The sequence below is a fragment of the Herpailurus yagouaroundi genome, unplaced genomic scaffold (genome assembly GCF_014898765.1).
Source record: "Herpailurus yagouaroundi ecotype Mexico unplaced genomic scaffold, PumYag 184, whole genome shotgun sequence".
Lineage (NCBI taxonomy): Eukaryota > Metazoa > Chordata > Mammalia > Carnivora > Felidae > Herpailurus > Herpailurus yagouaroundi.
Genome location: NW_024412415.1, coordinates 3,926,097 through 3,942,193, shown reverse-complemented (window position 1 = coordinate 3,942,193; position 16,097 = coordinate 3,926,097). Strand labels below are relative to the sequence as shown.

At 42.4% G+C, this 16,097-nt stretch overlaps 1 protein-coding gene across 7 annotated transcripts in view; it reads right to left on the bottom strand.

Moving 5' to 3' along the window:
* CDIN1 (CDAN1 interacting nuclease 1) overlaps nt 1-16,097 on the bottom strand; it is a 280,396-nt gene that overhangs the window by 73,327 nt on the left and 190,972 nt on the right. Inside the window, exon 11 of one of the 7 annotated variants that reach the window (XM_040492231.1) lies at nt 14,018-15,797. The exons of the other annotated variants lie outside the window; for them this stretch is intronic. Coding sequence (XP_040348165.1) covers nt 15,713-15,797 — 85 coding nt within the window. The 3' untranslated portion in view covers nt 14,018-15,712. Of the gene's footprint in view, nt 1-14,017; nt 15,798-16,097 lie in introns of those variants that run through there. 7 annotated transcript variants of the gene reach the window in all.

The following is a 16,097-nucleotide window of genomic DNA, read 5'->3' as shown; positions in this document are numbered from 1 at the left end:
GTGTTATTCTAGAAGTCTTCCCAGACAAGGAGAGTTCTCAGCTAAGTTGTATTTATTCCTCTAATGGCCCTTTTAAGTTTTCTCCATTATAGATTCACCTTTTGAGGAGAGAAAGTAGAGTGGGATGAGGGGCCAGAGAGAGACTTAATGGGACAATGGAGTCAGACACATATTGAGATTACTTCATTGTGAAATTGTAGGATAAAACTTGGCACAAAAACAGACACATAGACCAATGGAATAGAATAGAAACCCCAGAACTAGACCCACAAACGTATGGCCAACTCATCTTTGACAAAGCAGGAAAGAACATCCAATGGAAAAAAGACAGTCTCTTTAACAAATGGTGCTGGGAGAACTGGACAGCAACATGCAGAAGGTTGAAACTAGACCACTTTCTCACACCATTCACAAAAATAAACTCAAAATGGATCAAGGACCTGAATGTGAGACAGGAAACCATCAAAACCCTAGAGGAGAAAGCAGGAAAAGACCTCTCTGACCTCAGCCGTAGCAATCTCTTACTCGACACATCCCCAAAGGCAAGGGAATTAAAAGCAAAAGTGAATTACTGGGACCTTATGAAGATAAAAAGCTTCTGCACAGCAAAGGAAACAACCAACAAAACTAAAAGGCAACCAACGGAATGGGAAAAGATATTTGCAAATGACATATCGGACAAAGGGCTAGTATCCAAAATCTATAAAGAGCTCACCAAACTCCACACCTGAAAAGCAAATAACCCAGTGAAGAAATGGGCAGAAAACATGAATAGACACTTCTCTAAAGAAGACATCCGGATGGCCAACAGGCACATGAAAAGATGTTCAGCATCGCTCCTTATCAGGGAAATACAAATCAAAACCACACTCAGGTATCACCTCACGCCAGTCAGAGTGGCCAAAATGAACAAATCAGGAGACTATAGATGCTGGAGAGGATGTGGAGAAACGGGAACCCTCTTGCACTGTTGGTGGGAATGCAAATTGGTGCAGCCGCTCTGGAAAGCAGTGTGGAGGTTCCTCAGAAAATTAAAAATAGACCTACCCTATGACCCAGCAATAGCACTGCTAGGAATTTATCCAAGGGACACAGGAGTACTGATGCATAGGGGCACTTGTACCCCAATGTTCATAGCAGCACTCTCAACAATAGCCAAATTATGGAAAGAGCCTAAATGTCCATCAACTGATGAATGGATAAAGAAATTGTGGTTTATATACACTATGGAATACTACGTGGCAATGAGAAAAAATGAAATATGGCCTTTTGTAGCAACGTGGATGGAACTGGAGAGTGTGATGCTAAGTGAAATAAGCCATACAGAGAAAGACAGATACCATATGGTTTCACTCTTATGTGGATCCTGAGAAACTTAACAGGAACCCATGGGGGAGGGGAAGGAAAAAAAAAAAAAAAGAGGTTAGAGTGGGAGAGAGCCAAAGCATAAGAGAATGTTGAGAACAGAGAACAAACTAAGGGTTGATGGGGGGTGGGAGGGAGGAGAGGGTGGGTGATGGGTATTGAGGAGGGCACCTTTTGGGATGAGCACTGGGTCTTGTATGGAAACCAATTTGACAATAAATTTCATATATAAATAAAAAAATAAAAAATAAATAAAAAGTAAAAGAAATTGTAGGATAAAACTTAACTCTGATAGCTCTGGTTTTTGTTTCAATTGAGGACATATGGAGTAGGCATCTTCAAACGGGAAGAGAGATCAAATGCCTACACCCTAAAAGTCGCCAAGGACCCAAGGTCCAGTCTACTTGGACTTTGACTTCAAGTGAGGGAACACTTCAGGGGGACCTTGGGTGCAAATTATATCTCTCCACCTACAATTTATACCCCAGCCTTCTTCCAAAAGTTGGGGTACTTTACAAAATTGGTTGTGTGAGTTATTACGTTTTCTCAGTTATTTCCCCAGGGAAACATGCCAAAGGCAAGCCCATCATTTCAGCTGATTTAGTGTTTGATGCCAGAGAATGTATAATTGATATGACGACCATAATGGATAGTGATTGCCTTACTGGTAAAGCCTTGGCTGGCACCGCCATAGTCCATTTTTGGGGTTCACCCGTTAGCCTACCACAGACTTGCTCTGGCGAATTTTGAGGTTATTTAACTTTTCCTTTCTAGCTGTCTGAATATTAGAAATTAGCAATGTTATAAAATATAAAAAGGTTTTCTTACATAAATATTGCCTGCTCCAAATATGCATTGTCACATAGTCTTTTATTATTAGGTAGAGGGAAAATGGGGTCTCTTCTTCCTTGGCTCAGTTCTCAAAAGATGACCGGGTAACCCCGAGTTCAGTCAGATGTTTATCTCAAGGCACAGGGAGATTTATGGGTTCTGGATATCTAAACGTCTGCTTGAAATAAAAAATTATTGGAATTTTCATCCTTGGCAAAGTCAAATAACTGAAGGATTAAGGCTGATACATGTTGCCTTATAAATCTATCATTAACCAAATGTGACACAATGCTCCAGGTATGTCAAATCCCAACTTGCTTTAAATGGGTAGTTAAAATTTTCTTATAATAAATATTTCACTATAAGAAAAATCTCTTTGGCTAACCAACATAGTCCTCAAAAGCAAACCTCCCAGTTTTATAGATCCACAAAAGCCAATTCTGGAAAGAGGGTTAAATTAGGAGTTGGAACCATCTAGGTTATTAGCCAAAATGGCCAGGTAATAGAAAACCATAAAACAGTACTCAGAAAATAAAACATGCATCATCTGGCCTTGCGGTTATCAAACACTTCCAGAATATAAGCTCCATGGAGGCAGCTTGTATTTCAGCAGCCCTTAGGAGTCAGCCAAAAAATGCTGGCTGAGCAGATATATGAACTCATGAATGAATACCCCTGCAGAGCTCCTGCCACAGAAGCTGTGAGTGGTAGCAAAAGAGTCCACCTCCCCACCCCCAATGCATGTTAACTCTTGGCCATGCAGAGAAGCAAATATATTTGCTTTATATATTTTTGAGAAAGACAGAGGGAGCAGGGGAGGGGCAGAGAGAGAGGAAGAACGCCAAGCAGGTTCCGTGCTGTTAGCACAGAGCCCAACATGAGGCTCAACCCATGAACTATGAAATCATGACCTGAGCCAAAAATCAAGAGTTGGACACTTAACTGACTTAGCCACCCACGCACCCCAAAGTTTTTTTTTTTGAGAGGGAGAGAGAGAGGGAGGGAATCTTAAGCCGGCTCCATGCCCAACATGTGGAGTCCGATGTGGGGCTCTACCTCAGGACTAGGAGATCATGAATGACCTGAGTCACCATCAAGAGTCGGACACTTAACCGACTGAGCCACCCAGGCACCCCCAGAAAGTCATTTTTAAAGGTGAGAAGATGAGCCTTTAAACTGTGCCCAAAGTGCCCAATCTGGAAAGCCAGTCCCAGAGGTTTTGCTATTAGGAGTCTGTTTTCCAGGTTGTTACTGGGGGAGAGGATGCTGTGGTTTAAAACCTGGCAGGAAACACGATTCCTACTCCCTGGAAGGGACACTACTGGCGTTTGCAGTACTGAAGGGAGATGGGTAGGAGTTGGCCATTCAGGAGCCAATTGCTACACGCAGGTGGCTCCCAAGTCCTTTCAATACAATCAATTTAGGTAGGCTTTTGTTTACAGTAGCTTTTATCTAGAAGATAAGGTTGTAAAAATGTCAAAGTCAAGTGCTACTGTTCCCAGCCATATCTCAGCAGGTTCATCTGTTTTACTTCTTCCTCCCTTTCCAAATACCTTAAGGTGTTTAAGATGAGTGAAGAGATATCCAACTATTAAAGTGAACAGTATTTGTGTATGACACATGGGTTTGCACTCAGTGAACCACAAATACCATCCAGCGGTGCCTGTATCTTTCTCAAGTTCAGCAGGAGCCTGTGTGCGTTCCTCACCCCTCTACTCTCCAACACATCAACTCTCCAACATGAGCTTTATATGCCCTTTTCAGTAGTGCTCCTTTAAGAAAATCGGAGTCTGATGGCTGTATGTGGGCATGAGGCTTTTCATTTATTTATACTCTGTCTCTGCACCAAAGGGGCACGTATAGTGAAACAGCAAAATACAAATAGAAAGTTGGGCTCAGAAGAAGAATATAGCACACATTCTCATTTTATTATGAAAATGAGTTTTGAAGGTCAACTCTACAGTTACAAAAATTTAAATCTAAGCCTGTAAAGATCTTACCCGATTTTGTACGTAAAGGTATTATTTCGTTAATGGATCCATAAGATGAGGCTCTGAGCCAGGGAAGTTTCCAAGTGCTGAGAGAAAAGGCATCCTGGGCCAGCTCCAGGTGACAGTTACCAACAGGACAGTGAGGTGGGCAGGACGGCCACGAGCAGACATACACACAGCAGGGGAGTTCAGCTAGCTGTCACCTGCAAACAGACCTCAGTGCTGGAGAGGGCTGGCAGGCCCTCCCAGGTGAGGTGTGGGCTGTGTTGAGGGTTCACACAGTGGAAAAATACCTGATCTTTCATTCTTTGGGTTTTGACTCATTGTCCAGGTCTGGGCTTTGTGAGTAATTGTTCTGTTTGGTCCCCCTCTAGCTACAACGAGAGTAAGGCATTCTAGTGAATGTAATGCCCTGTAGTTAACCCCATTTCTGACTCAAGTCACCTAGGTTCAAAGCCCACTTGACTGACATAGTCCCCATCTGTGTAATTGGTAAGAGAAACAGACCATTTGATTTCTTTAGGTAAAAAATAATACCACTGATAGGATTATGGTTATGATGGTAAGTATGACTAACAGCAGCTAGCACTTACTTAACCATCACTATGTGCCAGCTACTCTTCTGAGCTCTTTGTCTGCAGTATCTTGTTTACTTTTTATTTTGGGGAGAGCACAAACAGAGGAGGCGAAGAGAGAGGGGGACAGAGGATCCGAAGCCGGCTCTGCCCTGACATGCTGAGAGCAGTGAGCCTGATGTGGGGCTCAACTCATGAACCACGAGATCATGACCTGAGCCAAAGTCAGATGCTCAACTGACTGAACAGAGCTCCCTTCATTATCTCATTAAAAAAAAAAAAAAAAAAAAAAGAAAGGAAGAAAGAAAAAAAACCAAACAAGAAAAACTTTAATGTTTATTTTTGAGAGACAGAACGTGAGCAGGGTAGGAGCAGAGAGGAGACACAGAAGCCAAACCAGGCTCCAGGCTCCAAGCTATCAGTACAGAGCCTGACATGGGGCTTGAACCCCCAAACCGTGAGACCATGACCTCAGCCGAAGTCAGACACTTAACCAACTGAGCCATGCAGGTGCCCCTTCATTATCTCACGTAGAACAAAAGCTTTGTGTAGCTACCATTAGTGCTTTTATTTTCATAGTTAGAAAACTATTACAGGGCTCTGCTAACCTGTTAGTAATGACCATGAAGAGTATTAACACTTGAATACTTTCTTGTGTCCAAACGCTGTACTAACCACTTCATACACATTATTTCATTTAATATATGCAGTGAACCGATGTAGGAAATACTAACAGTGACATTTTACAAACGAGAAACTAAAGATGTGGAGAGGGGACTACCTCCTCACACAAGGAGATAAAGCGCCAAAGTGGCCAAGATGCCAGCCCAGATCTGTCCCATGCCGTGCTCCCTCTGTGAATAGCTATGCTACGCTGTGGTACATGCTTGGGACTCTCCTCCGTGCTTTTTCAAATCCTTAAACACATCACTCCACAAAGAAATACGTAAGAAACATTACATCATTCCAACCCCCTTCCCATCCCAGTCTCTAGTTAAGCTCCTATAGGTGTAGTTTCACTACAAATGTCTTACTACAGGACTCTTCATGTAGAAGTCCTTCTATAAAATGCAGAAGCCGGAAGGTGATCTTCATGCACCTCCCAGTTTGAACTTTCGAGGTCTTAGCTGTCTATCTAGGAAGCAGACAGAATAGCCTTTGTATCCTGGAGTCAAGACAGATTTCAGAATAAAGCTTTACAACACTTTAGTTTGTGTATGTTCATTATTGTCCCATTACAAAAATTCTACCTAATAAACTTCTGCAACCCTTGTGCTCCCCTCCCCAACCCACGAACGGATAGATTTATATCTAGAGGTCTGGAAATAAACCCAGTAACAAAGAGAAAACTGGATCATTCAGGTACTCATCAAGGCAGCTCTAGGAAGTACTCTACTCCATGGGACCCAGGGAGAAAGCTTAAAATGAAGCATGAGTAAACCAGAGTCAGACGTCTCTTACGTTTTTAACTAGGCTCGATGCTTCTCTGAGTCAGAAAGCAGGAAAGGTCACTTCACAGTCATTCCTGCCCTTAAAAAGAAAGGCTGATCAGCGTCATGTGACCAGGAGAGACTACTTCAAAAGACACTCGACAGCAAACCGATGTGATGTCAGTGACTCAAGCTTTCTTTATTATTTTTTTTAATTTTTTTTTTCAACATTTATTTATTTTGGGGACAGAGACAGAGCATGAACGGGGGAGGGGCAGAGAGAGAGGGAGACACAGAATCCGAAACAGGCTCCAGGCTCTGAGCCGTCAGCCCAGAGCCCGACGCGGGGCTCGAACTCACAGACCACGAGATCGTGACCTGGCTGAAGTCGGACGCTTAACCGACTGCGCCACCCAGGCGCCCCTCAAGCTTTCTTTAAATATGGGCTCCTGTTCTCCATGACATGACACTGTTGTGCCTATTTCCACAGTTAGGCCTCAGGTTACATGACAAACAGGGGCTGTACACACACCAATTTCAGGTCAGGGTCTTGAGGCTTCTTTGGACTTGGTCCTCAACTTTTTCCTATGAGAACAAGAGCACTGTGCAGCATTTCGCCAGACTTAATAGTTCATCTTTGTAACAAATGGTTTTATTATTTATGAAAAGATAGAACATGAAGAAACAAACTTGAGCTTTATTAACTAGTATTGCAAGGCTCTGGAGAGATGATAAACTTCTGACTTAGAAAACAAATGATGGTTGCTGTTTGCAGTTGCCCTAACACACACACACACCCTTCTGGGGTTTCAACGCTGGCCCTTCAAGCAGATGGGGACCACACAATGGATCCTCAGGAAACTGAGGGCAAGTACCAGTTTCTAAGGGTGGCCAGTCCCTTTGTCTTCTTGTGGTTGATGAAGCTGCTTTATCAGACAATTGTAGGAAAGAAATAGGACTAAGGATAGATTTTTTTTTTTTTTTAAAGTAACAGGTGAAAGATCATGTGAGTGTGGATAATTGCAGGGCTAGATTCAGAGGACAAGACACGAGTTAGTGAACTCTGGTTCTATCTTCAGCTGATGGTGGGCAGAACACTTCAAAATTATTGGACATATCTGATCCTCAAAAATGCGGTATTTTGATTAGACAGTTGAGGAAACAGAGGCTCTCAGACGTCAAGTGACTTGTTTAAGACCACACATGAGCAACTCACGGTGTCTCTGCAGACACCCTCTCCCACCTCCCTGTCTGGTGTTCCTGTCCCCATGCACCCCTAGCCTCCTTTTTGTCCTCACTGAAGAACACAGAGGATATCACCTTCTGCCTTCCTGAGAAGGATGCCCTGTTCCAGGGATGCAGAGAGGACACGATCACAGTCGCAGTCTTCCAGGGGGGCTCTCAGTAGTCAGGGAGACAAGGGGGTTAAAAGGTAGTATGAGGAGGAGACCAATGTTCTCAGAGAATGGTGCGGAGGGTCCTGTGGTAGCCCAGACAAAGTCAGGGAAGGTCCAGGGCAGAGATGAGGCGACCTACAGAGTAGGTCTTGAAATCGAGGCTCACGGAGTAAGAAAAGATTCCTCCAGTGGAGAGACAGGCACGTGCAGACAGAGCGCTGAGACAAAGCATGGAGGTTTTTGGAGCAGCACAGAGGTCAGAAAAAGCAAAGACTGTGGGCATGGCAGAAGACAGAGCTGGAAAAGGCAGGTGGCAGGGGCGCTGCCGAGGGCCAGAGGGGCACTGTCTAGCTGACCAAGGCGTTTTGAGGGCCGAGGGGATGACACGCGAGCCCATTCCTACCAATCCCATGTTGCCTGCACACCAGCCCTCTGCCCCAGGGTGATCCTCTTTCTTGAAACCCAAATACCCCGGGCTATGTTTCTGTGTGGAATTTCTGAGCTAAATATTTACTTTTGTGGGGCCAACGTATCTACTACAGCTCACTTATTTGGGGGTAAACACATTAAAGAAAAGTATACATTAAAACAAATCTTTCCCCCTCCACCCACATTTCCCCTCCATATAGAAAAAGAAAAAAAAAAAAAAAAAGACTGCCATTCAAAAAAGAGGAAAAAAAAAAAAAAGAACAAAAAAACTCTTAAAACCATACTGAGAGCTCAACTTTCCGGAGTCTTTGGGACAGAGTATGTATATGTAAACAGTCACAGCTCTACTCCATGGGGTTCCTCCAATTTGTATTCTTTAAGAAGTCAGCCGGGATGAGGGGACTGGCTGACAGTTTCCTTAGTGACTTACACATCAACCTTATTTTAGTTAACAGGAGGCATTAGCTAAGTTTTATGAAGATAAGGACTTCCAGGAGTGGGTTCCCTTCCGGTTGCTTTCCGATTGAAAGCAAGAAAAGGGAGAGCCTCAATGGAACGTGTAGTTTTACTTTACAAACTCCGGGCCTCAAGGTTGGCTCCACAAAGGCCACTGGGGCTGGTGCTGTGGTTTGATTCCATCGAGTTGAAGGCAATCTGTCAGTGTGGAGAGGAGTTACGGAGGTTATTTTAAACATTTAGCTAAGCTTGTGACTGTCTTCTTTTAGAGGCATTCCTGGCTGCAAACTGCCTCATCCTGGGTGACATAAGACAAGCTATTGAATGGGGTTAGACTGAGGTCCCTGCTGTAGTCAGAGAGTTGGTCCACTCATGTGGCCATTAGCTGATTAATAGGTGTTTATTTTTAGGGCTTGAACTCACAGGCCGTACTAAGGCCGATGCAAGACAGTATTTGAAGTAACCTGTGAGTGCCTCAAGCTTGCAAAAGGCCGTACTTTTTGTGCAATTGTTGTTCTAGCTCAAGTCCTGGTAAAATTTAAGGCCAAAGACAGAAAACCCCATCCCTTTCCATTATAAATGGGGGCCACTGTAAAAATAGATCCATAGCACTATTAAAAGAAACATCTGGTCAAAGAAAAATATGACCAAGTAGTGCTGGCAATGGGTGGGACCCAAACTTTCATTCAATGCTGGATACTAAATAACCAAAATTCCTTTTTTTGAATGAGGTATTTACGACTACGATTATACATGCTATAAACATGCTATAGAACATATTTGGATTTATACAATTTACCTGGAATTATCGCACTTGAGATTCTATGGGATTCAGAAGCAAAATGGCAAAGTGAACTGGTCTCTCATTGCCAAACACTAAATTTAAAAGATGTTACAATTTACCTATTTGTATTTAAGGTTTCTCTCTTCCACAGACAGAATGTTCCATGAAAGCAGTATCTTGTCTATTGGATCATTACCTCTCACTTAACAATGTATGGCAGGCACACAGACACTGAATAAATGTTTGTTGAGTAAGTGAATGACAGGTAGAAAAGTTATGCAGAGTATCTTTGCACCACTGTTTTGCTTAGGTCTGGTCTAGATCTTGAACCTAATGGCATATACAGGACGGACCGAGTGGTTTAAAAAACAGTGCTATTACTTGCTTTACTTAATCATTTGCCTTTGTTTATTTCAAGAGCCTTCCTACTTCCCCAAGCACTAGAGCCATTGTTTTCAACTGGCATAGTCAAAGGGAAGTAAAAGTCACTGCTTTTCACACTTTACATTTTTTCCTCTCAGGAGTTTGCTGGAAGAGTTCTGCAAGAAAATGTGCCTGGGACTTTTCAAGTTTAAATTTATCATCTCAACCTTTGTGGTGTGTATGTAATATTACAACACTGGCATGGCTTCCTTACCTTTCAGTTAACACAAATCCACGTCTAGCCAGATTTCTGAAGGACAGCAACCCCGAGAAAGATGTATTTGGAATTTAGGACTGGGAAAGATTGCTGGCAAGAGTCCTGATTCCTTGCCAAAGTCTGCTTGAGGCTGCAGATCAAGGTGCTATTTTATTTAGACTTCACAGAACGACACTGAAAATCTCAAGAGACCCAAAGTCCAGTCTGTAAAGTTGTTACATCCACAATCTGATCAGCTAGGCTCCTAACGGGGACACATATGGCAATTTACCACCGCGATTTCCACAGGGAAGCAACCCTTGTGCCTTCTGTCTATTTTCATGATATATCCAACACAGATCAATCACCCTGAGCTCCTGACACATTTATAACGCCCTTTAGGCTTATTTATGGACCAAGCGAAGGTTTTACAGAAACAGACTACAGTCACATTTGAAAGAATTCTTTCATCTCAAAGATTATGCACTGGATAATCTAGACTGGATCTCTCCTTGGTAGGACTAGGAGTCCCCATGTCATATTTTGAAGACTTAAACTCAAATGCTTTCAGATGGTCAGATGCTCTCTTAAGCTCTCCAGCAGGAGATGAGACATTTCAGAAGATGGGTATAATCACTTTCAGGAGGAAGAAGGTACCACGTGTGGGGCATAATGTTAAGATGAAGCCTTTTAGACTTTGATATTCAGACTTTATGTTAATTAACCATCTCTCAAATGAAAACAAAGAGTTCTGTTATTGAAGCTGTATTTGTCAGGAATAATGTCATGCATTCAGCAAATGAAAAAATCTAATAGTCTGTCAGCAAAAGTTATTTTGTACCTTCCTTTTGCTCAGATTATTTACAAACTTTAAAAAAATACATAGCATGAAAAACAAAATGGTCCAAGATTTAGGGTACATATTTCCTCGATGTCCATTTTTTTTTTTTTTTATTGAAGTGCTTAGTATAATCTCCTAAGGTTTTATTTAAAATGTTTCTATATCTCTTCTAACGGATTGAACATAATTAGCTCAAGAAAATGGTTTGCAATTTCGGAACCCTTTGGGGTTGGGGGGGTCAGTTTCTTCAGGCAACTGTACACAAATTATCTAGAGTGAAATGACAGTAAATATCCAGGGAATTGAGGCCCTAGGGACAGACAGTGGAGTAGATTTTGGACTGTTGCAGCCTCTTCTTTCCTTACATTTTGGGAAACAAGGGAAAAGGCACAGAGTTTTATGTTGCTAACTGGGTAAGGCTGAAAGGAAGAAAGCTCTGGGTTAAAGAGACAAATAACTAAGTTATAAACGTACTTCGGTGTTTGTTCTCCCCAACATGAGAAAACAGTGGCATACATTCACACAGATTTTATATTTTGTAAAAAAGATCCTCATCTGTTATTTAAAAGGATGAGGTATTTAGGAAAGCTAAGTGAATTAACCCAAGACTTCAGGCAAGATGCTCAAGTTAGAACTGAGGTCTGCTGACTTCTTACCCAGCGATGACAGAGGAACCCTAGAAGGTTCTGTTGCACTGTTTTACCCTACAGGCCCTATTACATTTCTCACTTTTCCAGTTGAGTTAGAAATGAGTCCCCATATTGTGCATCTCTTCCGTTACACGAGAGTAAGAGATTCAGTATTAATCAGTGTTTCAATGCCACAGATTTAATTGCTAAGCATTATTAAAATACATTCAAGTAATAATTTTGTTTTGAAACTAATGGAGATATTTTACATTTTGATGCCATCACCTCTGACAAGCTATTTCTCACTTTCTCTCTACAAACCTTTAAATTCTATAAAATGGGATTTTTGTCAGGCAACCTACAACATCCAAAAGTAACATTAATTTTTATCTGTCAAGTTGTGCTAATTAGAGTTTAAAAAAATTTAAAAAATCATGTCTGAGTTCAGACTATTGAACTTTTTTTTATGTAATTATCATTATATTTCTCTTTAAATGCAGGGCAACGTTTTTCCTTTTCAGGTAGGTAAAAGCATATTGGCCTTAGTCCAATTTAATAACTGCAAGTTGTATAATTCCCATCACGAGATATGAATATAATCATGCTCCTAGTTTATGCGGAGATACCAAATAGGTTATAGATGTTACCTGATGTTGGTCTTTTCTGATCCCTAGAGCTACACATTGGAAATGAAATTAAAAGGACCTGTAACATTTTCCAAACCAACAGAAATCAGTCCTGAAGTGACAGAGCAGATGGTATCTACAGTACAATTAAAATCTAATTGTTTCAGAATACAAGGTATAATATGTATATTATGACAGTTCTATAAGAATATAGTAACTTATTTAATATTAACCTGATAGATTATGGGAGTTCATGTATATTCATTATGATCTGAAACCCTTCTGGATATAGGAGATGGGATATCCCAATAATAAGAGACTAACTTTTTAAATTACATGCAAGTGATGACAGATCTTTTTTAGATGTTCATTTATTTTTGAGAGAGACAGTGTGAAAGTGGGGAAGGGACAGAAAGACAGGATCTGAAGCAGGCTCTGTGCTGACAGCTGAGAGCTCGACCTGGGGCTCAAACTCACAAACCGTGAGATCATGCCCTGTGCCAAAGTTGGCCACTTAACTGACTGAGCCATCCAGGTGTCCCAAGTGATGACGGATTTTGAAGAGGTGCCTGAGTAGGCAGGTTAATAGGTAAAAATACCTGCCTTGGGATGACAAACAAGTGGTTCTTATAATCTCTGCATCAATCTCAATAGTACAGTATCCTCACTAATGAAAATGGAAATGTGGATTCAGAGTATGAAGTGACAGCTACTCATTATTGTACTGTAACTTTTGAAAAGCTACCACAGTTCAGTGGAATTGATGGGGGAAGAGAACAGAGGGTTGACAGTGGGGGAGATCTCACTGAAGAGGGGACAGCTGTATTTGGATTTGAAGAGTAAGGAGGACGTAAGATGGCAAAGGATGAAAAGGTAAGGAAAAGGGTGAAGGGCACTTAGGGGCTTCCTCGAAGACGAAGTCTGAAAATCAGTACAGTGGGCAATTAAAAGAAGGAGTCTGGAACTCAAGAAAAAGATCTGAACTGATGATACACATTTGGAAGCTACATCGAAGACGGCCCGGTTGTCAAGATTTGCTTAGAGAAATCAAGAGAGATGGGGTCTAAGGATGGAAACGTGGGGCAGAGAATATCAGGGGCCAGCAGAGGAAGGGGAACCAGTAAAGACTGCACAGCCTGAGAGGCATCAACAGGGCAAGGCAGAGAGGTGGGCACGAGTGGAATGTCAGAGTCAAGGGGTGGGATTAACAGTGTCAAAGACAGCCAAGCATTCAGACAAGAGAAGGACCAAGGCATCCATCTCTGCCGGGTGTGACAGGTGGCACTGCAGGTAGCAGTTCAGGTCTAGAGGTACAGACATGTGGGGAGTGGAGAGCCGTGTGCAGACGACTCTTTGAAGACATCTGGTGGCACAGGAGAGAGAAGGAGAATGAGAGCAGGTTGGAGGTAGGGATTGGATATACTGGTGGACTATATACTGGGGTCTAGTGTGATCCCCGATAGCATGAAACAAGTGACCTTCTGGGAGTTGTGTCCATGGGCGCCGTCAGAAGGACACTGGATAAGAAGCTTATGGTAGCAGTAAAAGTAAAAACCAGAAGGTATCACAACGTGATGGGTTCACTGAGAGGGAGTACATTATACACCGTGGACAAATGACTCCAACTTTGAAATCTAAAGATCTAGCATTGTTTCAGAATTTTTTTTTTTAATTTTGAAAAAAGGTAAGTAGTGCTCTTATAAGCAGTTAGCAGAAGAACATAACCCAATTTGTACCCATGACTCGACTATGGCAACAGTACGGTGAATTCACAGGATTGAAAATCTAGGTACGACGTTACGTATTTGTTATTAAAAAAAATTTTTTTTTCAACGTTTATTTTTTTTGGGACAGAGAGAGACAGAGCATGAACGGGGGAGGGGCAGAGAGAGGGAGACACAGAATCAGAAACAGGCTCCAGGCTCCGAGCCATCAGCCCAGAGCCTGACGCAGGGCTCGAACCCACGGACCGCGAGATCGTGACCTGGCTGAAGTCGGACGCTTAACCGACTGCGCCATACAGGCACCCCACGACATTACTTTAAAAATATGTGCCTTCAGCTTTGTTCCCTTAAACTGTCATTAAAAGTAAAATACTTTGTATCAAGGAGGTACATGCTTAGCAATATTCGTTGCACTCTGATTTTCTCTTTACAAACACGATCAGCATTTAACTGAAACCTATGGAAAGTCAGGATTAAGTAGCAGTGTATTATATTGACATGGGTTAGAGAGGTCTCCATATTTAGTGTTGCTTGTGGATCTCAATTTAATGTGGTTTTAGGTAGAATTATTAACACATTAGCTAATATTCTGCAAAGTCTTTCACAGATGTCTGTGAAACCAGTGAGTAGCATAGGTTTAGCTGTTTAGATGGTATGAAGGGTGCCAAACAAACAGATCATAACCAATAAAAGGTTCCATTAAGCTTTGGACGAGCAATTTTTCCACTACAATAAATCTTGGGTCTAAGAATCAGGATGTAATCACCAATTCTTTTTGTGAAAAATGTTTGAGCTCCTGAGACACGCTCAGCTTCCAGTTAGTTATCTGCCAAGGTACTGGGAACACTTTCTCCATGAGCCAGTCACTGAGGAGACCGTTCTCAAGGTGCCAAGTTTAGAACAGTCCCAGGGCCCATCACCAGCTCAGGTTGCGGTCAGTGGCCCTTCTTTAAACTGAAGTATTCTTGTGAATTTACAGTGTCACTTGTACCTGAATAGGCCTTGTGTCCTTTTGCCCTATGGATGTCCTGAGCTAAGTTCTTCTTGTAATACGTGCCTACCCCAGCTTGCTGGATTACAAAGCCATGCACTCCCAGAGGCGACCGGGGTGGGGGGCGGGGGCTGTCAGTGATCATCTGACTTTCAGATGAACAACCCAAGCCTAGTGGGTCCAAGTGTGTGGCCTGCTCAACGCTGTTTAACAGCAGGGTCTAGAAGAACATCAGAAGGGTTCCTAAAATTAGTGGTCAGCACTACTCAGTGTCTCTTTTGGCAAATTACTCCATTCATAATTTTACTCTGATGGGAAGCCAAGTATATGAGAACAGCCTTAGCTCTTCTGTGATTGACGTACGGATATTTTCCCTCGGCTGGTTCAACAGCCTGGAACTTCCTCGATGTAAATGTTAAATCACTCACACCATTTGTAGAAATACACAGAAGAGGGGGTGCCTGGGTGGCTCAGTCTATTAAGCGTGACTCTTGATTTCGGCTCAGGTCAAAATCTGTTTTGTGAGTTCTAGGCATGCATCAGGGGCTCTGTGCTTCGGATTCTCCCTCTCTGCCCCTGCCCCGCTCACACGGTCTCTCTCAAAATAAACTGTAAAAAACAAAAATCAGAGGGGCCCCTTTGGTGAAACTGTACTAAAGCCAACTAAGCCTTATAGGGCAGCACTCTGACATTTGGAGCCAACTTTACAAATCATTCAGAAAGATAACTTGAGTAGTACTTCTTAGCCGTAAGATGGGTTAACGGTACTTGGTGGCTGGAAAAATTCACACTTGCAGTACGAGAAAATCAGCAGGGGAACGGTTACGGAAATGAAGGCTACAGGACTGCCAGACTATTTCTACAAGAGTAGAATTGTCAGTCAACAAGTTTACAGGACTGAAGGAAAAAAATGGAGGGGAAGGGAGTATCAAACACACGAAAAGATTGACAAGGAATGGAAGGATTTAACTTACAGTTAAAAGAAAAGGGGCGGGGACTGGAGAACTCAACTTCCCAGCATTATTTAAGTCGAGATCCAACAAAATTCCAACAAGTTTTTCAGAAACATTGGAGATTTCAGCCACAGAATCAGAGATTCTTCTTCACTGCTGCAAAGCAAATATCAGGGCAACTGGGAAATTTTGAGCAGACATTCTTAAGCAAACAAGGGCAGAAAGACCAGTGATATTGCATCTATTTTTACCCGTATATACAGTCCAAATTGCATTCTACGAATATGGCAAGAAATTTAAACGTGAAGCTCTTCACAAACGCTTTAAGCGAGGACTGCTTGCTAGACTGATGCCCCCGTCCCCGAAACAACGGACATAACTGCCTAGATGTCCAAGCTCACCACCGCCACATGTGGTTACCACCAATCCCCCCTCCACTGGCCGCCTCAGCCAGCA